Here is a 24,830-nt window from a genome sequence, read left to right as displayed (position 1 = left end):
CCTCGAGATAGGTTATTATGGAAGTTAGGAAGTCGTACTATAATGCTTTTGACTGGTATTCTGTCGCGTTCCTTTCTAAATGGCTTCCATAATGTACAAGTATCTGGAGTAGAACGATTTCAAGAAACACTAAAGAGAGCAAGGAATGAAGGTCGAGGAGTTCTCACAGGTCGGTGAATGCGTTTATTATGAATGATCAATTATGCTTATTTTGTTTCCAGTTGCAAATCACATCTCTGTGTATGTTTCTGTCGGTATTCATACAATTGCATCTTCATACTCACACTAACAGTATCGATGACCCGTTACTATGGGGTTTACTTCCGTTACGTTCAATGACTGATCCGAAATATTTACGCTGGTCTCTTGGTGCAGAAAATATTTGTTTTACTACGAAGTTCGTGACATTTATAACTGTATTGTCATCGATGATAGAACTCTAACAGTCATATTAAGGCTCACGGAATACTTTTTTTCAATGGGTCAAGTGCTGTCAACTCGTCGGTTTGGTGTAGGGCCTTACCAAGGAGCTATAGATTCTGCTATTTTGCTTCTATCGCCGTCTATACGCAATTCTCTCTCTAAGTCATCCGAGATCACTCCAGCTACGCACCCTTTTCCGAGCGGCGATCTTCCTCCCCAATGGGTCCACATTTTCCCCGAGTCTTTGGTGCATCAAGCTTACCCTCCCCATAAGACGACAATGAAGTATTTTCATTGGGGCGTTTCGCGTGTACTGTTGGAAGCCGAAAAAATGCCGATCGTGGTTCCTGTATTTCATCACGGTCTAGAAGATGTTTTTCCAGAAGATCGGGAATCGTATAAGTATGTTCCACGTACGGTCATATTCCCGAGGTTTAGCAAAAAGAAGAGGCTGCCTTTGAATATCAAGTTTGGCTCAGCTATAGATGACATTGTATTTGCAGATGATAGGATAAAGTGGGAGAAACTCAAGCACATATCCGTTGATGGCACCGAAGCGCGGTCATTAAGATCTGCCGTGGCGTTGAAGCTCAGAGATGCAGTGAGCAAGGTTAGATCAAGTATGGGACTACCAGAAGAAGACAGCAGGTTCAAGGATGTCTACTTTTGGTCCGGCACAGGCGAATCTAATGGTGTCAAAATAGCGGGAAAATACGGTAATTCAAAAGTCTCTGTTATAGAAAAAGACGGTTAGACACGGATTAAATATTTATATTCATGGCTTTCGTCGTCAACTGTTTTATAGCCACCCTGTACAGCACAAAAAGTTTTAATTCAATAATAAGTTTTAAAAGTTAGTTTCTGGCCTTACTATCGGCGGCGCGCAGTACCAATATGAGTGCTGTTGACTTTGGTTGCAAATCGCAATGAGCTTATCGTTTCTGGTAGGTGCTGTTTCAGTGGAGATATGTTTACAAACATCAGAGTCTTCGAATTTCCTCCTAGAGAATATTGCAGAAGGTATGTCAACTGTGAACTCGTTAGTTTTCACCTGTGATATAGAGCATCACATTTTGTAGTCACCTTTGAGTTTCGGTATGGAATATGATTTCCTTCCTTGGAAGACCCCAGCGCCGTGATTACATCTCTCAGACAACTCAAGCTTTTGTTGATCGCAACTGTTTCTTTCAACCTGTCACCTGTGCTTTGCGAATGCATAAGTCTTTCTGAACCAGCTAAATCAATCAAATTCAATGTTCCCTCACACTTCTCACTAGTCGAGCTGTTATAGCCGCGAATGGTAAGAATGAACACACTATGCGACCGGGAAGAACGTTCGTTGGCTGCCGTGGCAGCTACAGAGCGGTTTTTTGAAGCAAGTTGAAGCATGCTCTTGACAGAGTCTTGAGAAGCAAGTTTCACTGTTGTCAAATCTGGTATTATAATGCGACCCTCTTTGGAATCATTGCGCATATCCAGTTTTTTCTTGTCAAAGTCATCTGATCGTACAAGCAGGTCATTAATGTTCTCATTGTATATTTCCAGAAACTGTCCTTCAACATCATACTTCCAGTGTCGTTCTTCCAGAGCTGCAGCGGATTTAAAGATTTGATCAACTGCCCTGGCAATCATTCCGTCCTCTGATGACCTTAATATCGTTAGTCGGTTGTTGTTAAAATCAGCTCGCACATACATGGTATAGGTCTTTCCAGAACCGGTTTGCCCATAGCAAAAAATGCAAACATTATATCCATCTAGAGCACTCTGCACTAGCTGCGAAATTTCGTCAAAGACTTCTTTGTTGGTAAACTCAGGGGAAAACACCTTGTCGAATGCAAATGAGCTAGTTTTAGTAGTGACCGTGCCCATCGCTGTCCCGATCGCACTTTCAGAGCTCGGTCCAGTGATATCCAGGGTGCGCCCATCTGACGTGACATCCGGGTATTCGATCTGAGCAGGATCTCGCTCGGTTTGATTTAGTGGGCGCACTCTGCAAAATACGCGGATATTTCCTTTAAGTTCTTGAACTTGATTGTGAAGGATTCGTCGAAATGTTTCTTCTTTTTGCAGTTTTTCCTTGATCAGTAATTCAGACTCTAATGCATTTGCGAGACTGGAGTTAGCGGCAGCTATAGTCTGGTCCCGCTCAAGAAGAGAATCTTCTAACAACTTGATGCGTGCTTGCAGGCTGCTATTTGTGGTCTTTAGTGACACTGAAGTCACAGATGACTCCGAAATACTGCTTCTTAAAGACTCAGTCAGACGACGTTCCGCGTCAAGCTGAAATTGAAGTTCCGCTAGTGACCTCTCTGTTGACAGTAAATTGTTTTTGATGGCTGTAATAGCTGCCTCTGCTGAAGAACGCTCCTCATCGGCTACCGACTTCAATCTTGTTATTTCAACATGCAACTCTCTGGTTTGAATTTCAAATTGACTTCTCAAGTTTTCTTCTTGATCATTTATTTGTACCAAAAGTCTGTTACGTTCAGCATCGTGATTGGCGATAACACGAGATAATTCTTGTTTGAAGTTATTCTCCTGTTCAGTTATCCGTTGTTTCCAGGTGTGATCAGCAGTCTCAATGTCCAATTTGCTTTGCCGTTTGAGGGCCTCTTCTCTTTCCGCAAATGTACGCTTTTCGCCTTCAAATTTTCGATTAAGACTATGCTCTAGATCCTCTCTCTCAGCTCGCGACCTGCGGGATTGATCTTCAAGATCCATAGTAAGTGACCTGATTTGCTGTTGCAAATCTGCAGCCGAGCCTTGTAGTCTTCTGTAGTTAAGTTCCGAAGAAGCCCGTTCTGTCTCTAACGTTGATACTAAATTGTCAGAATTGGTGACACCTAAATCATGAGAAGTGCTCACTTTTTTGCTTTAACTCATCTATTTTTGTACCAGACGCGTTCTGCTCAGAAAACAGTCGCGACGTGAGTTCTTCAAACTTTGCTTCCATCGTTTCGACTCTTCCCTTCATATCCCATGGCTGATTGTGTATGTTATTATTGACAGAAAGTATGCGTCCTCCTTTAGGAGCATACACGTCTTCGTCTTGAGCACTAGTTTGCTTGACAGATGAATTGGTGTCCCTTACAGTGGGACCCCGAGCCCGGACTGAGCTGGCCGATTTTGGTCTAACTGAAGCTTGCCCAGTAGTTGTATTTGTGGCAAAAGTCGAGTTTAATCCAAGTTTCTTAGAAGACATACCTAAAGACGACACAGCCCGTCGGTCAGTGTAGATGTCTGTTGTCGGTGGCTTTCTGGCAGCTTGAAGCGAGCTCGTGGTACTATTGAATTTCAAGCCCGGAGGTTTTCGCAAGGCCGAATGAGGTAGTTGCATTTTTGGAGGTGCATTGTTAATCATTTCCGGTCTGATATCAGAAAGCACCGACGATTCCTGAGACCTGTTGCGATTACTAAGAGGAGACAGTGTTCCTGTATGCATCACTTTTGCTGCTGGTTGCGGAATTCTTGACATTGGTGTATTGGGAACGATGCCGTCTTGAGCATTATCATTCAAATATTCCATAATAGCAAATGCACCCGCGTGTTGACGCGGACAGTGGAATCAAGATGAGTTGGTGCGAGAGTAGACTGGATGTAAACAACGAAAGTAAACAAGTCGCCGTAGCGATGACAACGGAGCCGGGTAACACTGTATTTTATACGCCATAATAATCTTCCCCACGTTATTTAAGGCAATTAATTACATGAAAAATAATTGTATTATGTATCGGTCATTGATTACCAGTGTTCGATTTCGAAGTAAGATATTTTACAAACAATTCAGTGCTTATACTATTCGGAATCAGAGTACTTACTACACTCTGTTTCCAGATACGCTTCGCGATGGGCCACCTCCAAAGGGAGCATTTGATTTGAACGCAAGAGAGTTGAGAAGAGAGTTTTTACGGTTACAGTCGAAAACACATCCTGATCTTGCAAGGACGGAGGAAGATAGGGTTTTGTACGAGAGCGCGTCTTCAGAGTTGAACAAGGCGTACTCAACATTGGTATCGCCATTAAGTCGTGCCCTGTATCTGTTGGATCTAGGTGGACATGGTATTTCTGAAGAAACTGGGAGGACTATGCCTCAAGATCTGACGCTGTTAATGGAAGTGTATGAGTTGCTGGAGCGCATCGAAGAGGCAGAAACGGAAGAGCAAGTTTTGGATATCAAAAAAGAGGTTGAGAACCGGATACGGGAGACGGAGACGGCAGTGGCTTCTGCTTTTAACAGCAATTCAATAATTGAAGCTAGAAAGGCTACGGTTGTATTGAAGTATTGGGTCAATGTGAGAGACGCCTTGAAAGAATGGGAACCCGGTCAGGAGTTTCGAATGGTGCATTGAACAAATTAAGTATCTACTTTTATCTACAAAACTCTTACCACTTTCTCGGGCGGATAGACAATTTTAAGCAGAAGAGTCAAAAATGAAGTCTACAAGTTCCTTGTAGGTCTTGTCAAGGTCATCATTGACAATGGTCTTGTCATGAGCGCCAGTCTTTGCAAACTCCATCTCCTTCTCTGCTTGTGCCATTCTCTTCTCAACGCTATCTTTGCTTTCAGTTCCACGGCCTTCCAATCTTGATCGTAATTCTTCAAGGCTAGGAGGAGCAAGGAATAAAAATCTTGCATTAAGATCAGTCTTCTTGACAGAAATCACACCCTAAATATTAGCTTGTCCTTGTACAACCAGCTGTCATATGGATATACCTGCATATCAATGTCCAAGATGCAAGTCTTGCCTTTAGTCGCAACTTCCTGTACAGCTTTGATGGTCGTTCCATAACAGTTTCCAGAAAACTCAGCATGCTCTAAAAATGCGTTATCTGCAATCAACTTGTCGAATGCAGCGCGATCAACGAAATTATACGAAATGCCGTCTTCTTCACCTGGTCGTGGCTTTCTAGTCGTATCTAGCAGTTGACGTCAGTTTTTTGCCCATTATTGGTTTATAGTCAACTAACGAGACACAGAAAACCCAAAACTATCAGGGTAATCAGTAAACAGCTTCTTAAGAAGTGTTGACTTTCCGGTTCCTATGCTCGTAAGTTACAAAACACCAAGTACATTTCAAGGCTTTTACCAGATGGGCCTGAAATCACGATAGGTCTTAAAGAAACTGCAATTTAGTAATCAATTGTAACTATCAGTCTACTACTCAACCTTTCGGAGCCATTTCAATACGAGTACAGGTAGAAGTATCAATTGTGATCACTATAAGGAAAAGTCAAATAAAACTTGTCGAGGTTTGGCTGCTGCATTTGAGCCGCATCCTCTAAGGCGCCTAAAATGTTCACCACTAAACGCTGGAACTGTATTATGTGTATACACCAGATACGAATGCGTCTACGGTGAGAAGTACATCCCACACTAAATTTGTCTACGCGTTATAATTGCCTTGATGGAATAATGAAAGTAAATGACACAAACTAAACAAACGAAGCGACTTTCAGAAAAGCAATCGCGTAATCATAAAAAACTATTCAGACACTGTACAATTATATAAGGTCCGCAACGTTCATTGGCATCTCCTCAATCTGTGTACTGTAGAATCGTTCAATCTCTCTCATGACGCTAACATCCTCATTTGTGACAAAATTAATAGCAACACCCTTGCGACCAAATCGGCCACCACGACCAATTCTGTGAATATAGTTCTCCTTGTTGACTGGCAAGTCGTAGTTGATAACCAACGAAACCTGCTGGACATCAATACCTCTGGCAAGCAGATCGGTAGTGATCAAAACACGCGACGATCCGGATCGGAACTCCTTCATGATGACATCACGCTGGGCCTGGTCCATATCACCATGCATGGCTGAAACAGTAAAGTCCTTAGCGGTCAGTCGCTCTGTGAGCCAATCAACTTTTCTTCTGGTGTTGCAGAAAATGACGGCTTGTGTAATAGTAACGGTTTCGTACAAATCAGTCAGGGTATCCAACTTCCAGTCCTCCTTCTCAACAGCAACGTAGAATTGTCTAATACCTTCAAGTGTCAACTCGTCCTTCTTGACCAAAATTCTAACGGGGTCACGCATAAACTTGGTGGTGACATCGAGAACTTCCTTGGGCATGGTGGCCGACAAAAGGACAACCTGAGTGGAAGGAGGAAGAAGCTGGAAAATGTCGTAAATCTGGTCCTTGAATCCATGCTAATTTTGTTAGACAAGAAAAGACATCGCGGTTTTTACTCAGCACTCACGGAAAGCATTTCATCCGCCTCATCGAGAACGAATAGCTTAATATTGTCGGTTCGGAGAAATCGTCGTTGAATCATATCCTGAACACGACCGGGAGTACCGACGACAATTTGGACACCCTCCTGCAAGATCGGGATATCTTCACGGATGGCAGTGCCTCCAATGCAAGAGTGGCAGGTGACCTTAGTGTAGTCACCAATGGCAACAACGACCTTTTGGATTTGTTGAGCAAGTTCTCTGGTAGGAGCCAAAATGAGAGCCTGGCACTGCTTAATAGTGGGGTCAATCTTTTGCAAGACTGAGATGGAGAAGGTAGCCGTCTTACCGGTACCTGACTGAGCTTGGGCGAGAACATCACGGCCTAGTTTGTTAATAACACTATTAGCGGAGTGTATAAAAGTTCTCACCTTTAATAACGGGAACGATAGCACGCTGCTGAATAGAAGAAGGGTTTTCGAAACTGACCTATGTTAGAAACTTGGTGTAGATGGCTCTATATTAATGCGAACCCGTATGCGAAAATACCTGGATTTATTTAGTAAACAGGTCCACCTAGTAAAGTACATTGATAACGAATGCTTCAGGCATCAATTACTATGTATTAAAACATACCTCTGAGCAATTCAGGGTTCAAATCCATGTCATCAAAGCTATCTACGACTTCATCGTAGTTAGACTCGATCTGGTCTCCATCGATATCGGTGAGTTGCTGGTCAGCCATAATGGGCAATTACTATGCTAGTTTCAAGAGATTCAGAATGTTTATATACACTTTATTTGTATATAAACCGGTGAAATTGGCAATGGAAAGTTGAAAAAAAGAGATTTCAAAGAAAAACGAAAAAAATTTTTGAGACTTCAGTTGTGCACAGAGTCAGTTATTGCGCATAACAGTTATGTCATAAACGTGTGGAATCCTGTGCATTTATTTTATGGCTCTACTATGCATAAATTACAACAAAAAAGGTCGTTCTATAATGAATTCGAAAAGCATTTTTGCTTTTTTAAAAATTTCTTTATGTTGCAGTATAGCATTGTGTTGTATAGTGTAGTGATAAAAGTGGAAAATAGACAGGGCTAAAGACAATACTGAGGGAAGTATAACTGGTTGTTCATACTCAGTGACAAATATGCCTTTCACAGACACCGTCCTTTAGTAGTACTTTGAATGATATGCAATAGTCTATAATAGTAATGTGCAATAGCCTATATACCATTAACTAATCTTCTAAATACGCCCAAGTTTGCTTGAATCTCTAATCATATTTGACTATTTATAATCAATATTCTCTGATATCGCACAATTGTGCTGTTGTACAACCCATGATTCCCTTTCAAATATACAGTATTAACCTTCAACTTGATTAAGAGCAACAATTCCTCTATGTGGTCGTGATAAAGCGTTTCCTCCGTTCTTGTTTATTAATTCCTGTCGAATTTCTTCTAATCTTGCTCTCTATTTTAATCATTAGTACCGTGCAACTCACCATAATTATAACACAATCTAAAATACCTCACGGTTATGATGCAAACATTCAACAAAATCACTAAGCGGTACTTGACATTGAGCTCTTGTCATTGTTCCATTATCGACATCGTTACTGCACTTAACAACATCAAGCCATACTATACAGTCAATATTATTCGATAATACTTCAGAAAAACATTGAAACCCACAATCATAGCACCGTCCTTTTCCTCCCGATAAACCAAATCCCGACGACATCTTGCCTTTTAAATTGTGTAAACAATTTCCAATATGGAGATTTGTATGCCGTTAACTGGGAAAGATTGATTGGCTGAACTATGCTCTACTTAAACGTACCAGTGAGCGACGTTTATACCCTTAATATTACACCATCTGAACTTTCACCACTTTGAAAAAAACAGCTTCCCTTCACAATACTCACTCAAACATCACCATTCAAAAGATAAAAATCTTTCACAGATAAAATGTCTTATTTATCACAGAATCTAGGCTCAACTGGTAAAGAGTTTGTATTTGATTTGATGATCTACTTTAACACGATTAAGGCACAAACAACATACCTCTTGGTACAAGAAGGCGTGGAATGCCTGATGCTTTTGTTCCTCCTCCTGATTCTTCCTATTACAGCTATAATTCAGATCAGCCTCCTCCTCCACCATCTTCATATGATAATTATCCACCACCTCCGCCTCCTTCAGGACAAAGTTCTAACTCGACATATCCTCCACCACCACCTCCACCTCCAGATCATGGGAGGTACCAACCTCCGCCACCTCCACCTCCTCCAGAAGATAGACGAGGTCGGTCTCCTCAAAGAGATAATGAAGCTCCCAGAAAGCGAAAGCGTAATCGTTGGGCTGCTGCTGAAGAGAATCATGTTGCAAATCTGATTAGTATGCCTACAAAGATCACAGGCAACATGACCCCTGAACAGCTCGAGGTAACGTGCATGTGTTAGCTTCTTCACTGGTGACAAAACTAATCGTTCTTAGGCTTATGTTTTAAATTTGCGTATCGAAGAAATTTCTCAGAAGCTGCGAATCAATGACGTTGTTCCGAAAGATAGCGAAAGGTATGTTATATTGATTGAGCTAAAAATAGTTGTTTTAACATCGTATCAGATCTCCGTCTCCTCCTCCTCAGTACGATGCGAACGGAAAACGTGTAAATACTCGTGAATTCAGATACAGGCAAAAATTGGAAGATGAACGTCACAAGCTGGTCGAGAAGGCAATGAGGACAATTCCAGAATTTAGACCGCCGACTGATTACAGACGACCGTTAAAAACTCAAGAAAAGGTTTTTGTTCCCGTCAATGACTATCCCGAAATTAATTTTAGTATGTTTTCTCATATATATCTTGAAGTCTGAAACTAATTGCGTTGCAGTTGGTCAGTTGATTGGACCTAGAGGTAACACATTGAAGAAAATGGAGCAAGAATCAGGTGCAAAGATTGCTATCCGTGGCAAAGGCTCGGTCAAAGAGGGCAAGGGAAGATCGGATGCGGCATATCAGTCTAATCTTGAAGAAGATTTGCATTGTCTCATCATAGCTGATACTGAAGACAAAATTCAGAAGGCTGTCAAACTTGTGAACAGAGTTATTGAGACCGTAAGGTGGACTTTTTTCTTTGATACTTCAAGCTTTTAACGTTACTAGGCTGCTTCAATGCCCGAAGGTCAGAATGATCTCAAAAGGAATCAGCTCAGGGAATTGGCTTCTCTGAACGGAACGCTGAGAGATGACGAAAATCAGGCTTGTCAAAACTGTAAGTTTTGTTAAATAACTTCAACGCTGTTATTAACTGAAATTTAGGTGGTGAACTTGGTCATAGAAAATACGATTGTCCAAATCAGCGAAATTTTACAGCCAACGTGATTTGCAGAATATGTGGCAATGCTGGTCATTTTGCACGGGATTGTCGTGAACGGCCGTCAATGGGAGGTGTTGGTGCAGGTGGTCCAGGTGGTCCGCCTAGGCCATATCAGCAGGCGCTGCCATTCTATTCTAACGGAGACTCGTCACAACAGCAAGTACAAAAGTCAAATGCCCCTCCTCCGTGGGCTAGGGGTTAGAAGTTGTAGCTGTATATGGGTAATGAGCTTTGTAGTATACCGTACTATCATAATGATCATGCGCTCCTAATGCTAGCTAGTAAACTTTTGCCACAGTAACTCCAATTCAAAAAGAAACTAAGCAAAGTGTATCCCGACTTGATGAAAAGCATATAACAACCTAACGGTTAGCACATTCTTCGCCAAATAAAATCTAGCACTCACTTCAAGAAGTCTGCTTCGTCACATTTTCCTGATCTTTTGTCGCTCATTTCAGTCTCTGTCAATACTCTGTCTATTAAATCAGACATAGCAACTGTTTCATCCATCATAATTTCGTTTTGTGAGCAGTACGTCTTGTAATTTTTCTCCAAAATCTGTATAACTGCGGTCGATTTGAATCCTGCCGAGATGGTCTAGCATATTAGCAACATGGCCTTAGTCGTATAATGTCTTACGAACCCGGTTCTTTCGCACAAAACAAATTCGTAGTAAACCGTCCCACTCATCAAAATCCACTGGCGGTCTAGGTATTTTCGGTTCTATTCGGACCACGTCCGATTCAACCTGTGGAGGTGGTCTAAAATTGTTTCTTCCCACCTTTGCTTGTTAGTGAGATTCGCATGCAGGTACCATTTTGTAACACACCTTCATGACATGGGTTACGCTAGCCCACATTTGAACGTTTACGCTTAATCTGCAATAAAGTGCATCTCCTGGTCTTGCAACTAAGCGCATGGCAAATTCTCGTTGAAACATGAGAACAGAAACGCGAGGAGGTCGGCTGAGATTCAGTAACTTAAAGACCAATGGTGAGGAAATCTGTACATATCAACAAGCTGTTTTATACAGATGCAAATATTAACCAACCTGATAAGGGGTATTGCTAATACAAACATCAAAATAAGGTAGTTCTGCTTTTATAACATCACCGAGCAAAATTTCCAGTTTCTTTTGCTCAGGTTTGCCTTGAACACGTTTCGTGACTTCAGATGCCATTCGAGGATCCATCTCGGCCGCATATACTTTTCTTGCCTTTTCTAATATTTTAATTGTCAAATTACCAGTACCAGGTCCAACTTCCAACACCACATCCGACGGTTTGATGTCTGCTTTATCCACAATTCCCTGCGCGATCAACGGATTCTTCAACATGTGTTGGCCCAACCCGGTGTTCATCTTAAAGATGTTCAACCTTTCAGACGGGGCAGCGCCTGCCGATCGTGCACTGGCATTGTGTCTCTGGGCTGGTGCTTTTCCCATCGAGTTCGTGATAACTTTTTGTGAATCCGCGTTCAAAAACTTGGGACGTCTTAAGTTTTTTTTTTCTGTGCAAGGTGGGACTTTGCGCTGACTAATCAGTTTCTACACATGGGTTTAGGGGAATAGTTGTGCATTCGCTTCGAAATATCTTTTGAATATCTCACCTTGTTCAATTTACATTTAGCATCAAGCAAAAACGATGTTTGCAGTGCCGGGTCGTGACTTTCTGAATGAACAAGCTCCTGAAAACTATGTTCCTGGACTAGGTCGAGGAGCAACCGGCTTCACGACTCGATCAGATATTGGCCCAGCCAAAGAAGGTCCTTCTGAGGATGCCATTAAGGCTGCTCTTGCAAAGCGGGCGGAGGCGCTCGAAAATGGTGTTGATCCAAACGAGAATGATGATGAGGAGCGGTTTCGCGATAATGAGAACGATGAGGGTCTGTTTGCGACGGGCGCGTATGATGAAGATGACGAGGAGGCGGATAAAATCTATCAAGAAGTGGATGATCGTATGGATTCGCGTCGGAAAGCGAGGAGGTAGACGTTTTAGGTTTTATTACGTTAATGTACTAATTTTTTGATAGAGAAGCACGGGAACGGCTAGAACAGGATGAATATGAGCGCAAGAATCCCAAAGTTTCCAGTCAATTCGCAGACCTTAAACGAGCGTTGTCTACCGTTTCTGATTCTGAATGGGCCAGTATTCCCGAGGTGGGAGATATGACTGGCAAAAACCGGCGAGGAAGGCAAGCGCTTCAGCAAGAACGGCGATTTTATGCGGTTCCTGATTCAGTTCTTGCTGGTCGAAACGGAACCTCATATGACAATACTACAGACGGCGCAGATGGAACGGTTTCGTCTGTTGACGGCACAATCACTGATTTTAGGCAGATTTCAGAAGCCAAAGACAAGATGTTGGGAATGCGTCTCGATCAGGCTGGGACAGATTCCGTTGCAGGTTCAACCAACATCGATCCTAAAGGCTATTTAACCTCGCTATCCAGCGCTTCGAGCAAAAATACGGAGTTTGTTGATACTGCTAAACACAGAGAACTACTCATGTCGGTCGTCAAAACCGATCCGAAGCACGCGAACGGATGGATTGCAATCGCGAAATTAGAAGAGCAAGCAAACAGGCTACCGGCTGCTCGCAAACTAATTCAACAGGGTTGTGATAACTGCCCAAAGAACGAAGCTGTTTGGCTGGAAAATATCAGGCTAAATCCACCAGCTCATGCGCGAGCAATTGCCGCAAGAGCAGTCCAAAGTGTGCCGAAAAGCGTACAGGTGTGGTTAGAAGCCGTGAAGCTGGAAAGCGATACAATTTCAAAGAAGAGAGTAATTCGCAAAGCCTTAGAAAAAATACCGCAAAGTGTGACGTTATGGAAAGAAGCCGTCAACCTTGAAGATGATCCTAACAACGCGAAAGTCTTACTTGCCCGTGCCGTTGATCTGATTCCTTTATCAGTCGAGTTATGGCTTGCACTTGCGCGTCTCGAAACCAATGAAAACGCAAGAAAAGTGCTGAATAGGGCCCGGCTCGCAGTTCGGACGTCACATGAGATTTGGGTAGCGGCTGCAAAGTTAGAGGAAAACGCCGGAAGTCAGTCCAAAGTTGAGATGGTCATTCGCAAAGGCATTTCCGAACTACAGCGTCGCGGAGGTATGCTTGATCGCGAGCAGTGGATAGCGGAAGCCGAGAAGTGCGAGAAAGAAGGCGCGGCCGTTACATGTCAAGCAATCATCAGGTCGACGCTGGGACAAGGATTGGAAGAAGAAGACCAGGAAGCTGTTTGGTTAGATGATGCGAGAAATTCCGCTTCTAGAGGATGTTACGAGACTGCGAGAGCCATCTATGCGTATGCTTTGCGTGTATTTGCGACGGTCAGCACTTTATGGCGCGAGGCTGTCAATCTGGAGAAGTTGTACGGCACAAAAGAGTCTTTATTTGAGATTTTAGAAAGTGCGGTCTCGCAATGTCCAGGCTCCAAGGATTTGTGGCTGCGGTACTCAAAGGAGAGATTGGCAATTTCTGACGTCGAAGGTGCGCGTGAAGTACTCAGTCGGGCATTTGAACATAACCCGAACGACGAAGACATTTGGCTCGCAGCTGTTGACATCGAAGCTCAAAACAATGAGCACGAACGTGCCCGTGTACTTTTATTCCGGGCGCGGCAAGATGCTGGTACTGAGCGGGTGTGGGTCAAGAGTGTTGTTTTAGAACGGCAATTGAAGAATCCAACGGCAGCGACAGAACTAGTCATTGAAGCGCTAACAAAATTTCCAAAATCTCCAAAGTTATGGATGCTCAAAGGTCAAATTCTAGAAGCAGAGCAAAACATTCCTCAGGCAAGAGAAGCTTTCACTGCAGGCACCAAAGCATGTCCGAAATCTGTTGCATTGTGGTTACTGCTGTCTCGTCTAGAGGAGTCACAGGGCGTCATCATCAGGTCTCGATCTATACTTGAGCGAGCCGCGCTTGCAAATCCGAAAACATCTGAAATCTGGCTTGAGCGGATCAGAATTGAGAAACGAGCCAACAGTATTAGCCAGGCTAAGAATTTGGTTGCTAAAGCACTGCAGGAGTGTCCAATGTCAGGTGCAATCTGGTCTGAAAGTGTTTCTATGGAGCCGAGGACTCAGCGCAAGCCCAGGCTGATTGACGGTTTAAAGAAATGCGAGAACGACCCGATTTTGATTGCAGCAATTGCTAGATTGTTTTGGACAGAACGGAAAGGAGATAAAGCCAAATCGTGGTTTGAGAAAGCAATTAAAGCGGATGCGGATATTGGTGATCATTGGGCGATGTTATATAAACTTCTGCAGACATACGGTACCGAAGAGGAACGACAAGATTTGATTTCTAAGTTTATTGCAGCAGATCCACATCATGGAGAGGAATGGACTAAAGCCGCTAAGGATGTTAATAATTTTGGAAAGTCAAAGGAAGGAATTTTGATCGAGGTGGCAGCCAAGATGTCCCCATAGGAAGTAACAAAGTATGTCATGTCTCGGGTTCAGAAAAATAGTGTTGCACTAGTACAGTAGTATATAACTAGCATTAGATTTATAAATTCAAAATTCTTCGCTTTCCTCATCATCAAAGTCCCAGTTTTCGTCCACCGTGATTTCGTCTGCTTTCCTTTGCACCTCTGCCAGACCACTTTTTTCGTCAACGTAGTTGCGAACATTAAGCGCTTTTTTTACAAACTCCCAGCCCTCAAACTTCCAAGCGTCGATGATTGCATCGCTGCAGGCGGAACAATAAGGTGAGTTCTGTCCTGTCACTTTAATTTGCTCGAACCGATGTAAAAATCCGCGGATCTGATGTGGAACAATACCGAGCGGGTGAGTAAACGTCTCTGTATCTGCAGAATCTGGATCTTTTGTTGCCGGCGCTGCACGACCAGACGGATGTTGAACTATAGACACTAATAGCTCAGACACCAGGCCAGAGGCAATTAGTGCCACGCCTGGTCTAGTCACTGTACACATCTGATCGAGTGTTTGGTCTGCTAAACTGTCTGTCGGAGCATATATGTCGTTGCAGAAATAGCAGCCCAGTCTGTCTGTTGTAGACTCTCGTGAACCGTGACGCATGACCACGTAGCTATCAAATCCCAGCGCAGCATTTATAACAATCTTGTCCAACGCACACCCAATGACAGTAGGTAGCCATCGAGCTTCACGACTATCCATTAGCAAAAATACTGCGTCGTGGTTTTGAATCAAGTCCACGAGCTGATCATAAGCGATTTTCTCTGAAGTTTCGTTCGCAATGGGATGGCCGATCATAGGAACGCTGAGTGAGTAGCCTTCGCTTTCTACCCCGGGATATATTAACGACAGCGACTCGGCCGCCTGTTTGGCTTTTGGCTTTCCGCCATTGAAACAGTCATTAAAAGTGTACAGCGATTGTCGCACGGGATTCGAGTAAGAAACTGTTGCATTGTCAATAAAAGAAATTTTCTTTACACCCCATGCCTAATCTTGTCAGTCAACGAACAATTACTCTGAACAAACTCACCATCAGAGCACGAGCTACATAGCTGCCAAGCGTTCCCGCTCCAAGAAGCAAGCACCGAGTATTTTTCACCTTGTCAATGTCTAAATCTGGTGCTATCCTCCATCGCATAAGCTTCAAGTTAAGATCAACGGCTTGATCAGCTAGTCTGCAACACCCAGTCAGACAAGTAAAATCATAATGCTGCAACAAACCTTCTTGGATCCATAAGACTAGCCAGATCTGCCATTTTCGGCGCAAGTTTTGCTGCCGAGTTTCCAATTGATATTCGCTCCCATCCAGTTACACGAATCGGTTTGTTCATATCGGTGCCGGTAAATTTGAGGGAAAGCCAAAGGCTGCGATGCTCTGTGTTGAGGTAGGATAGATCACGGTAGCAAAGTACTTTAACATTTCGGACCGCTTTGTGTTGTAAATATGTTAAAAAATTTCGTAATGGCCAGCCTGGATGATGAGGTGATGATGACGGGTCTGCAAACCCGACAGTCACCTATATCATTAGCAATTGAAACAAAATATAAGTACTCCAACTCACAACGCCATTATCTAATCCATAAAAATCGTTCCACTGATCAAGTTTTCCAACCTTCCAACCATCATCTGACTTTTGCAAGAGAAAGAATCCACGTTGACTAGGATTCACAGTAGCAGACCATTTTTCTATCTCTGCCAGAATCAAGCCTTCATCTTCGCTCACTCTTGACACTAAAAACTCCGAATCCAAATTCCAATCTGAATGAATAGCAGGAAATGCAAACCAGTAATAAAATTTAAATTTTTTCAGATCTGAAAATGTAATTAAGTAAAATGACGACAGTTTTGAAGGTGTGAGCTCGATTTCGCCATTCACTATCAAGTTCCATAACTTGTATCGTCAGATATTGCTTGAATATAGTAACAGTGGTTAAAATACCTTTTGTCCTTGTTGTTGAATTAATTTTCCTTTGTCAAGATTTCGAAAGTCGTCAATTGTATTGAAATTAAGAAGAACTCCATTAGATATATATTCATTACTAGCGACAGTGCTACGCAGATTGTTAGAGTCAAAATATATAGTTCAGCAAATACTCACCTTATTTTAAATTCAAATGAATCTCCATTTAAAGACACCAAATTGTTGGAACCGGAAGATAACGCTACAGGTATCGAATACAATCCGGTCACCAATTTCTCGGACTGGTCTAGTTTGAAGTCATTCAATTTCTTTGTAGACAAAGCCTGGAAAAATGATAAATCAACAAAAGATCGAAATGGAAAAAACTGAATCACTTTCTGATCCATTTTTTGGATTATTTCAAGGTGAAGTATTTGAAATATTCGATGTGAGGTTGTAGTTTAGCCAGAAGTGACGTATATTAATTTTGATCGGGGAATCAAGTTGGGAGTTTAGAGTTCTGTCTTTAAACATTAATTTACGCGTAAATTGAAGACCTCATACTATATTCCAGTCCTGCTCTATTCAGAACTCAAACAAACTATGATTTCATACTGAGATAGAGTCGATTTATGCTGGAAAATGTCAGTAATACCTTATAGTGGTTTAGAAATTCAAAGTATTGTGCTGTATGATTATATAATGTATTTGTCAGTCAAATTGCTTATTTCGTGATAGTCGTGATCCCATCAGAGGCGCAGTTGTTCTTTATAATCATGAATCTCGTCAGTTATCGCTGAGACGAGATTTAGTTATCACAAGCAGAAGTTCAAGTCCGGATAGTGTAGCGGCACTTGAGAGATCTCCAAGTCCAAGAGATCAATCTCAAGTTCAGCCAGTATTTAGAGGACAAATAGGAAGGGACATTTCTCAATCTGCTCGGTACGCAGATGAAACTGAGATGTGCCCATACTGTGGTGGAAGAATTCACTCTACCAATGGCATACCATTGTCACCGCATGCTAATCCAGCTGGTTCGAATGGGATATTTTTGGGAAACAGGTACCTGTCAGACGATGTGGATTCAGTGGATAGCGATACTCGAACCTTTGTCGATTCTAATTACTTTCAACTTTTACACAATGTTGAGTCTTTTGGCTCAGTCCCGTCTGTTACAGAAACCGATTCGACAACACCTAAGCTGTCGATATCAGCTTCCGCTTTTAGTCAAGGTTATTTTGAGCGATTCTTTGTTACAGAGAGAGAACTTGGGCGAGGTGGCAGAGGTGCTGTATACCTAGTAGAGCATGTGCTCGATGGAATTTCTCTTGGTCGCTTTGCTTGCAAAAAAGTGCCCGTTGGAGATGACCATAAATGGCTGGAACATGTACTGAGAGAAGTTAACTTGTTGCGGCTAAGACATGATAATTTGGTGAACTATAATCATGTTTGGCTAGAAGATGCAACTCTCACCAATTTCGGTCCAAGCGTACCTTTTGTATTTATTTTGCAAGAATACTGCAATGGAGGGACTCTAGAAGACTATGTGACCGCTCGGTCGGGTCGTACTAGTCCAACCATTGAGGAGTTGAAGTTGCGGGCAAGGATGTTGTCTAAAAAGCACGAAGTGACGGTGAAGCAACAAAAACGAGAATTTTTGACTGTAGAAGAAATCGGCTCATTTTTTGCAGACATGACAGCCGGTCTCAATCATTTGCATAAGAACGGTTTTGTTCATCGGGATTTGAAACCGTCAAATTGCTTGTTGACACGCACAGATGACCATCCGGGATCCTTGCCGCGTGTTTTGGTAAGTGATTTTGGAGAGGGACAGAGAGAAGGTGCTCTGCGAGAAGCGACGGGTGCAACTGGGACGGTAGAGTATCTCGCACCGGAAACACTTTTGGCTGATGCCAATACTGGTCGCCTGACTGAGTTTTCGTTTAAAACTGATATGTTTTCGCTGGGAATGATACTACATTACATGTGCTTTTCACGGCTCCCATACGATCACAATGCAGATACTGAGTTTTATGAGCTAACAGAAGATGTGATGCATTGGCAAGGATTCGACAATGCAAAGGTCTCGAAAATTCGGAGCGACTTGCCAAGTATTCTGCATGAGCTCTTGAGTAAGTTACTCTCTCCTAACCCTGACGAACGACCGTCTGCCGAAGAGTTACTAGACTTGGTTGGGTCGAGTGCAGAGTATAGAAAGCGTAGGTCGTCGTCATCTGGTACGACCGGGACTGGTTCGAGCACATCTTTGTGGAGAGTTGAATCTACGTCTCCCGCTTCTTCGGTTACTTTATTTCCGCCTTCGAATGCGACGTTTCGCGACGAGAAAGTAGCAAATGGGGCGATTGTACCCGCAATAGTCAGTTTGTCAAACCATTTTTTCACTCCATCGTCAACTCAATCCCCGTTTATCAATGGAGATGCGGTGAGTGAGAGGGGGTCGGCTGCGCTGGTGAAGTCAGAAAATCCGACTAAATTGACTATGCAGAGCCACAACAACATAAGCCCGCCAAGTCATGCTTGCAAGTCTTTATTTTCGCACTTGTTTATCGCAGGCGTGTCTTCACTTGTTACAGTATACATGCTTCACCGCAATTCACGACATGACGAAGCTGCAAAGCTTTCTTAAAATGATTGACGAATAAACTACAGATGTGTAAGTCTATAAATTAATGACAACGAGAAAAAACATTAAAATGTAATAAAATACTACAAAAAAATATCAAAGGCACGAACGGGAAAAGAGCAAACGAAAAAAACAGAACACCACTACCGGACTATTAAAGCGTCAGAACAAAAAAACTCTAAAGCTTCAAAGCACGTCACTCCTTATAAGTTTCAATCATATTATGAGCCAAATACACGATTATGGCATAGTATTGGACCGTATGTTAAGCCAGAACCATACTGACTGAAAAAAATCTACCATTCCTCCGGCTGCGACACTGCAAGCTACCGATCTGTGTAATACAGCGAAACATACAATCAAAAGGAACAACAAAAACAACCCGATTCTCAGTATGCTACAATCTGCCAAAGTAATAATGCAATTGGACTTTTTAGCAAGTGCAACCGTTGTTGCTGGCAGCAGGAGCTCTTCGGTTTGGTCGAGAAATATCGACGCCCTTTGGTGTGGCTCTGGATCTAGTAGATGCGGTTTCCAGTGGCAACCGCTTTGCAATAGCCGTGAAGAGCTCGGTGACATTCTCGCCAGTCTTAGCCGAGGTCTCAAAAAATAACAGACCGCTTTCTTTGGCGTAAGCTTCAGCGACCTATACAGATGTCAGCAGTCTGATTTTTGAAGTAGTCAAAATAATGCTTACGCTAGTTTCAACCTGTCTCTTGGCCTCTAAATCCAACTTGTTTCCAGCAAGAGCAATTATAATATTCTCATTTGCTTGTCGCTGAAGTTCCTTAACCCACGACTTTGCCTTGTCCAACGACGCCTGTTTATCACGATTAAGAAACGTGCATCATATGCGAAAACGAATAACATACAGCCTGAGTGACATCGTAAACAACGACAGCGCAGTTTGCATTTCTGTAGTACATTGGAGCCAAAGATTTGTACCGCTCTTGTCCAGCAGTGTCCCTGTTTCATAATGTCAAAAAACGTTGACCAGTTATTCTCATTTTACAAACCAGATTTCAAATTTTATGGTTGTGAATTCGTCGAGAGCAATAGTTTGTGTCAAGAAAGCGGCACCAATAGTGGATTCCCGATAGTCATCGAACTGGTCCTACCGATAGTTAGCCATTTGCTGGACGACAATCTTGCAACAAACATTACCTTAACGAACCGCAAAACCAACGAACTCTGTTCAGTATCATTAGTGAGTTTTACCAGTTATCTAAATGGAGATCGCACCTTTCCAACAGCAGACTCGCCTAGATACTTGTCAGTACATCAATATACATTGTAGAAATCCAACATCGTCATCCGCACTCAATTCAACCCGTACAAATTGACAATAAGCAACGAGATGAAGCAGTGAAGAGACAGATAATAATAAACGGAGCTAAACAAGAGACAGACGGACCTAGAAGAACAAGTTTGAATTGAGCAAAGCGTGTAGCCGAAGAAGAATCACGAGCGCTTGCCATTTTATCACACTAACTTTGCTGAATAGAAATTAGCGGGAATGGTGAGATATGAAAGATTGAAAGCGACGGCGATTGGAGGCAAAACGACGGCTTCGAGTTGAGTTGGAGTTGGAGTTTGTCGCTTTCGTCACTTCACAAACCTCGACACTTCAGATATTGTGGGTACCATACAACGGACTCTTCTGTACCTTATAATACGTACCACTATCTCCATGATAAGCCAAATGCAGTGCACTAATATGAGGCACTTAAAGCCACAATTGCATTTTAAACGTAGCAAAAGCTTAATTATTGCTTACAATACAAGGGTTTAGTAGTGTCGCGTTTATTACGCGTCGCGTAGTAACCCTAAACTTTCACGCGTCTGTTTAAAACCAATTTGGGTCGGATCAATCTCTTCGATTTCAGTCCCGAATTTCCCATTCTTCACCACTCCGTGATCTGTCGAAAGTGTTGAAGTTTTGTAATTTGGAATTATGGCCCTTGTTTCTGATCCTGGACCTGCTGTGTATAATAATTACGACGATTCTTCTTCCAACTGTCCCACTTCTTCCCCTCGGCCGATAGATCACGATGACTTGCCTCTATCGCCTCCAAAACCTAGGAAACGGGTCAATTTTTCGCTGTCACCTGCAACAATCACTGACCTCTCTTCGTCACCTAAAGGTCCCACATCAACTCCTGTTCGGCAGAAGTCGATCCTTAAAGCGAGTACACTGACTCAAGTGCCGTCTCCAAAGGGCTCTTCACAGATTTCTTTCGGATTAGACGCGTATTGCTCTTTTACAGCAATGTTACATGCAATGTGTGCCGCCCTTGGAGCTGACGATAAACACACCAAATTGGACATTTATTTGACACTGAACAGTGCGATAAGAGGACTGAAAGCCTACCCAGATTCAAACGTGTTGGTGGAAAAGACACCACTGCTAGTGAACTACATCAAGCGAGATATTGAATTTCCAAGCGACAGTCTCGATGGGTGCGAATCGCGTGTCATGATCCAGGCGTTCAAGCTGTTTAGTTTTCTGTGCTCGAATGGTCAAGTGGTTCATGTAGTTGATGCCTCAGTCGCGGCCTGGATATTGAACAAAAGTGTGTCTGCAATTGAGAATCCGGAAATTAAAAAGAGCTTGCTGACTTGCCATCTGTCGTTCTTGGCGTCTCAACGATTGGCGTCGCCAAAGATATTTACACATGAGCACGCAAATCGAGTTCTTGACGCTTCAATGAAGATTCATACCAGATCCAAAGGCATTGAAGGTCATTGCTATCACTTATTTGAAACATTGCTTGACCTTGCTCCGGCAATCATGCTCGCGCGCGCCGATGACTGGGTCGGGCTAGTCATTCAAACATCATTTAGCGGATCTAGTGCGATGCAAAGCAAAGCAATCATCCCCTTACGGATAAGTTCAAGATTGTTTTTGGGTTCAAAGGAATTTAGTCAGACAGTACATGATGCTCTGATGGGTCCAACCGACGAAGGTGTGTGTGTTTTTGATTCATGCTATCGTCACATAGAAGGATTATTTAAAAATAAGCACGAAGATCATGTTCTTCATCTATGGGAGACGCTGATTGTACTGCTCATGTGCTGGGGCAAGCGGCCGTTTGAAAAACTTGACAAATGGCAAGGTCTGAACAGGTGGCTTGAGGTATTTCGGAGGTGCATCAACTCTACAGATCTGAGTGTGCGAAGTCGGGCGATATTGGCCTGGCAAAAATTAGGCTATGTCTGGCTTACTGCCCAGACGATCGTAAATGATACCGACATCTCCAAACGGCGGATGGGAATCCTGCTTTCTGTGTTCAAATTTCTACACGACTCGAGACCAGACACTGTCGCCGCGTTTACGTCGACGTTCTCGAAATTTGCATGCTTGATTTTGCGACCAGGGCTTGTAACTTCAAAAACTGGTACGTCAGAGTTTGCGACTCGGCAGAGCGAGTTTGCGTGGCAGCAGCTTGTAGTACCAGTCATTTCCGACATTTGTCTACAGTACAATTCTACGTTTGCACTTGGTACGACATTATTGCAACATACTTTGGTGTCTTCAGGAAAAAGCTGGAGTCCCAAGTCAGAAGCTGATGTGTGTTTTGGCACAGTGGCTCCTGAGGATATTCCTGGAATGAACTCGAAGTGGACGAGATCAAACGCGGAGAAGGTTCTTGATGTGGTTAGCAAGGTATTTGCAGCCGCAAAGACAGATGATGATAGAAAACTGGCAATGAACGTTTGGACTGCATTTCTGAAGAACGTACATAGTGTTATGCAACGAGAAGTGCGACAGTCGGCCGAGTCGACAGAAGCTATTGCTGCCGTTTGCAACTTTCTGAAGCGATATCTGCAATCGGACAATATGATTCCAGGTAAGCCTATAAACGTCTGAAAACTGCATAATTAACAAACAGAAACTTTTGAGGTATTGGTGACATCGAGTATAGATATGTTCGGCATCATGACGTTCACAGAGAAGCCATTTGCCAACGACGATTACGACAACTTTGTGCCGATCGGGTCGCCGTCACGGAACGCGTACACTGGAGATGGAGTAGTACTGAACATAAACTCGCCGTTGATTCGGCTGATGAGAATGTTGGTTACTTCGCCAGTACAGATTCCTAAGGACAGCAGAAACGGATACGAGTCATGTGTATCTGGGATTGCAAAGTACGCGGCGTCGATGTTTTCGTCGCAACGAAAAATGGTTTGCTTTTTAACGGCGTTACTAGGTATGATTGGTGGTGTTGCAGTGTCCAATGAACGTACAGATGAGATGGCGGAGAGAGTGAGTGGGGCCGATTGCGCATTATGTGCATGGACTGCATCTTTTTCTTGTGTTGTTGAGGTGCTCTCCGAAGTGGATATCGCCGACGAGTGGGTCAAAAAATTGATTAGTGCTGCCATGTCTGCTGCGAAGAAGTAAGAGCTTGTAGTGATCATGGAGCGAGCTGACGAGTAGATTTGGGACTGACCAGGATGTTGCGTGTTTAATTAATACAGCGTCCAAGCTTCCGGAGTGTCTGGAAATGGAGTGTGACACTTTTCTGGAGAAATGCTCGCCATGTGATTTGGCTAGTGCAAGGTGCACATTTTTGGGCGTACTTTCCAACGCGGAAAAGCTGAGCGAGAGAGTTCTGGACAAGGCGATAAAGCTTGTGTTTGAGGCAAGCGTTGATACAGCGGAGTGTCCTAATGAAGTGCTGACACGCGTGCTTGAGTTATTGAACGCATTTTCTGCTGAAAGATATGTCAAGCAGCTGGCTTATTATTATGATTTGTGTCGCGAATTTCTTGCTAGTCACTTTGTGACTAGTGACGTGCAGGTTTCAGAGTTTCATGTTGCGATGTGCAAGAACATGTTTGAGCGATGTCAGTCTCTGCATAAAATTATGCCTCTGGTGGGGACATATGTTAATTGCAGTTATGAGCCAATTCGGGCATTAGCTATTAAGAAGTGCCGTGACGTACCTGAGTGCGTGGAACTGCTACGCGACGCGGGTGTATTGCGAGCGAATGAAGAAGACGCAGAGCAATTGGAGGCTGATAGTTTGGAGGATACGTTAGTCATTGACAAGTCCATTGAAGAAGTAGTGGATATGAAACCGACGATTTTTGAAGTTTCAACCAATACGCCTACTGGTATGCATAAAGACAATGATGTGAGCGAGTGCATTGTGGTGAGCACTGATCGGTCGCCTGCGCGTGGTGGTATGAATTTTGTATCCAAATATGAGATTGTCTGACTGTTTAGGACGCCGGAAGCGAAGCCGAGAAAGCGAGGATCGTGGTATGTCATCATATGCGATCGAGAACGCTGATTAATAGATTAGAACTTATCAGTAGTCCGACGAAAAGACGGAAGAGCGTTGATTCCGATGAGGATGAGATTCAATCCAATCCGAGCGGAAGCATGACCAGGTACAGCGAGCGAGTAAATGGTACCTATTTTTGGCGTGGTTTATTTGGCCGGCCAGATAGGCCTGTGTGTACAAGTGCTGACAAAGATTACAGGATTGTGCGAGGTGCGCGTTCGCGGATCGCGAGATGGGCGCGAGCAGTCGGGGCGATCTGGCAAACGACGAAGGGCGGCGGCCGTGGCCGAGTTTATGCGGGACCTGAAGCAGGTCGAAAGCCACAGCGCGGACGTAGTGGAGAATATGGCGAGGACGGAAATGGCGGAGTATCAGGCACTGCTGATGAAGATGCTGGCTGCGACGCATGAGGCGGCGTGTAAGTTGAATGAGTAAATGTATATAATTGTAATATAGTATGCAGACGTATATAGTAATGTAAACAAATGAGCCGCACAAGTGCTTTGAGTAGAAATTTTGATTGAAAGACGCGACTCGACGCGGCAAGACAAGTG

The 24,830-nt window shown here is 43.3% G+C and overlaps 14 protein-coding genes across 14 annotated transcripts; 7 read left to right on the top strand and 7 right to left on the bottom strand.

Annotated features, from left to right (window-relative positions):
• Nucleotides 1–42: 42 nt before the first annotated feature.
• Nucleotides 43–1,177, top strand: V1512DRAFT_202854 (uncharacterized protein; the record flags this gene model as incomplete). Its single annotated transcript, XM_066913272.1, has 4 exons — nucleotides 43–169; nucleotides 222–240; nucleotides 293–397; nucleotides 457–1,177. 4 exons carry the CDS (start codon nucleotides 43–45, stop codon nucleotides 1,175–1,177), a joined length of 972 nt encoding a protein of 323 aa, XP_066773415.1.
• V1512DRAFT_257674 (P-loop containing nucleoside triphosphate hydrolase protein) lies at nucleotides 1,170–4,009 on the bottom strand. Its single transcript, XM_066915277.1, has 4 exons — nucleotides 3,289–4,009; nucleotides 2,117–3,242; nucleotides 1,507–2,071; nucleotides 1,170–1,452 (listed from the first exon to the last, which is right to left on the bottom strand). The coding sequence occupies exons 1-4, from the start codon at nucleotides 3,947–3,949 to the stop codon at nucleotides 1,294–1,296; spliced, it is 2,511 nt and encodes an 836-aa protein (XP_066773414.1). The 5' UTR covers nucleotides 3,950–4,009; the 3' UTR covers nucleotides 1,170–1,293.
• Nucleotides 4,010–4,125: 116 nt separating this feature from the next.
• Nucleotides 4,126–4,973, top strand: V1512DRAFT_257673 (uncharacterized protein). Its single transcript, XM_066915276.1, has one exon. The coding sequence runs from the start codon at nucleotides 4,131–4,133 to the stop codon at nucleotides 4,770–4,772; it is 642 nt and encodes a 213-aa protein (XP_066773413.1). The 5' UTR covers nucleotides 4,126–4,130; the 3' UTR covers nucleotides 4,773–4,973.
• On the bottom strand, nucleotides 4,744–5,643 carry V1512DRAFT_257668 (P-loop containing nucleoside triphosphate hydrolase protein). Its single transcript, XM_066915275.1, has 5 exons — nucleotides 5,591–5,643; nucleotides 5,511–5,546; nucleotides 5,392–5,463; nucleotides 5,138–5,340; nucleotides 4,744–5,090 (listed from the first exon to the last, which is right to left on the bottom strand). Exons 1-5 carry the CDS (start codon nucleotides 5,601–5,603, stop codon nucleotides 4,836–4,838), a joined length of 579 nt encoding a protein of 192 aa, XP_066773412.1. The 5' UTR covers nucleotides 5,604–5,643; the 3' UTR covers nucleotides 4,744–4,835.
• Nucleotides 5,644–5,825: 182 nt separating this feature from the next.
• On the bottom strand, nucleotides 5,826–7,458 carry V1512DRAFT_257665 (P-loop containing nucleoside triphosphate hydrolase protein). Its single transcript, XM_066915274.1, has 5 exons — nucleotides 7,240–7,458; nucleotides 7,137–7,152; nucleotides 7,035–7,087; nucleotides 6,630–6,988; nucleotides 5,826–6,579 (listed from the first exon to the last, which is right to left on the bottom strand). The coding sequence occupies exons 1-5, from the start codon at nucleotides 7,346–7,348 to the stop codon at nucleotides 5,926–5,928; spliced, it is 1,191 nt and encodes a 396-aa protein (XP_066773411.1). The 5' UTR covers nucleotides 7,349–7,458; the 3' UTR covers nucleotides 5,826–5,925.
• Nucleotides 7,459–7,841: 383 nt separating this feature from the next.
• V1512DRAFT_61833 (uncharacterized protein) lies at nucleotides 7,842–8,497 on the bottom strand. Its single transcript, XM_066918452.1, has 3 exons — nucleotides 8,305–8,497; nucleotides 8,141–8,253; nucleotides 7,842–8,083 (listed from the first exon to the last, which is right to left on the bottom strand). The coding sequence occupies exons 1-3, from the start codon at nucleotides 8,351–8,353 to the stop codon at nucleotides 7,976–7,978; spliced, it is 270 nt and encodes an 89-aa protein (XP_066773410.1). The 5' UTR covers nucleotides 8,354–8,497; the 3' UTR covers nucleotides 7,842–7,975.
• Nucleotides 8,461–10,488, top strand: V1512DRAFT_233434 (uncharacterized protein). Its single transcript, XM_066914037.1, has 7 exons — nucleotides 8,461–8,614; nucleotides 8,662–9,056; nucleotides 9,109–9,188; nucleotides 9,238–9,455; nucleotides 9,505–9,728; nucleotides 9,777–9,885; nucleotides 9,933–10,488. Exons 1-7 carry the CDS (start codon nucleotides 8,581–8,583, stop codon nucleotides 10,190–10,192), a joined length of 1,320 nt encoding a protein of 439 aa, XP_066773409.1. The 5' UTR covers nucleotides 8,461–8,580; the 3' UTR covers nucleotides 10,193–10,488.
• Nucleotides 10,039–11,564, bottom strand: V1512DRAFT_61830 (S-adenosyl-L-methionine-dependent methyltransferase). The gene is made up of 5 exons (XM_066918451.1): nucleotides 11,042–11,564; nucleotides 10,820–10,993; nucleotides 10,634–10,771; nucleotides 10,397–10,587; nucleotides 10,039–10,352 (listed from the first exon to the last, which is right to left on the bottom strand). The coding sequence occupies exons 1-5, from the start codon at nucleotides 11,432–11,434 to the stop codon at nucleotides 10,310–10,312; spliced, it is 939 nt and encodes a 312-aa protein (XP_066773408.1). The 5' UTR covers nucleotides 11,435–11,564; the 3' UTR covers nucleotides 10,039–10,309.
• On the top strand, nucleotides 11,379–14,537 carry V1512DRAFT_233427 (PRP1 splicing factor, N-terminal-domain-containing protein). Its single transcript, XM_066914036.1, has 2 exons — nucleotides 11,379–11,974; nucleotides 12,022–14,537. Exons 1-2 carry the CDS (start codon nucleotides 11,634–11,636, stop codon nucleotides 14,423–14,425), a joined length of 2,745 nt encoding a protein of 914 aa, XP_066773407.1. The 5' UTR covers nucleotides 11,379–11,633; the 3' UTR covers nucleotides 14,426–14,537.
• Nucleotides 14,335–16,812, bottom strand: V1512DRAFT_257656 (uncharacterized protein). Its single transcript, XM_066915273.1, has 6 exons — nucleotides 16,534–16,812; nucleotides 16,375–16,486; nucleotides 15,997–16,326; nucleotides 15,656–15,951; nucleotides 15,465–15,609; nucleotides 14,335–15,421 (listed from the first exon to the last, which is right to left on the bottom strand). Exons 1-6 carry the CDS (start codon nucleotides 16,740–16,742, stop codon nucleotides 14,513–14,515), a joined length of 2,001 nt encoding a protein of 666 aa, XP_066773406.1. The 5' UTR covers nucleotides 16,743–16,812; the 3' UTR covers nucleotides 14,335–14,512.
• Nucleotides 16,813–16,913: 101 nt separating this feature from the next.
• Nucleotides 16,914–19,048, top strand: V1512DRAFT_233422 (kinase-like domain-containing protein). Its single transcript, XM_066914035.1, has 2 exons — nucleotides 16,914–17,024; nucleotides 17,074–19,048. Exons 1-2 carry the CDS (start codon nucleotides 16,978–16,980, stop codon nucleotides 18,980–18,982), a joined length of 1,956 nt encoding a protein of 651 aa, XP_066773405.1. The 5' UTR covers nucleotides 16,914–16,977; the 3' UTR covers nucleotides 18,983–19,048.
• V1512DRAFT_257650 (ras family-domain-containing protein) lies at nucleotides 19,001–20,639 on the bottom strand. The gene is made up of 7 exons (XM_066915272.1): nucleotides 20,394–20,639; nucleotides 20,222–20,241; nucleotides 20,144–20,170; nucleotides 19,996–20,093; nucleotides 19,852–19,945; nucleotides 19,677–19,799; nucleotides 19,001–19,625 (listed from the first exon to the last, which is right to left on the bottom strand). The coding sequence occupies exons 1-7, from the start codon at nucleotides 20,455–20,457 to the stop codon at nucleotides 19,413–19,415; spliced, it is 639 nt and encodes a 212-aa protein (XP_066773404.1). The 5' UTR covers nucleotides 20,458–20,639; the 3' UTR covers nucleotides 19,001–19,412.
• A 294-nt stretch (nucleotides 20,640–20,933) lies between these two features.
• On the top strand, nucleotides 20,934–23,387 carry V1512DRAFT_202714 (Rap1-interacting factor 1 N terminal-domain-containing protein; the record flags this gene model as incomplete). Its single annotated transcript, XM_066913267.1, has 2 exons — nucleotides 20,934–22,830; nucleotides 22,873–23,387. The coding sequence occupies 2 exons, from the start codon at nucleotides 20,934–20,936 to the stop codon at nucleotides 23,385–23,387; spliced, it is 2,412 nt and encodes an 803-aa protein (XP_066773403.1).
• V1512DRAFT_257646 (uncharacterized protein) lies at nucleotides 23,361–24,769 on the top strand (the record flags this gene model as incomplete). The annotated part of the gene is made up of 4 exons (XM_066915271.1): nucleotides 23,361–24,172; nucleotides 24,216–24,251; nucleotides 24,295–24,402; nucleotides 24,476–24,769. Coding segments are annotated over exons 1-4 (1,058 nt in total), but the record flags the coding sequence as incomplete, so codon positions are not given.
• Nucleotides 24,770–24,830: the final 61 nt, after the last annotated feature.

Source organism: Lipomyces arxii (assembly GCF_038497795.1).
Source record: "Lipomyces arxii strain Phaff 12-163 unplaced genomic scaffold V1512scaffold_2, whole genome shotgun sequence".
NCBI lineage: Eukaryota > Fungi > Ascomycota > Lipomycetes > Lipomycetales > Lipomycetaceae > Lipomyces > Lipomyces arxii.
The sequence above is the reverse complement of the archived record's forward strand: the minus strand, read 5'-3'. Positions and strand labels throughout refer to the sequence as shown.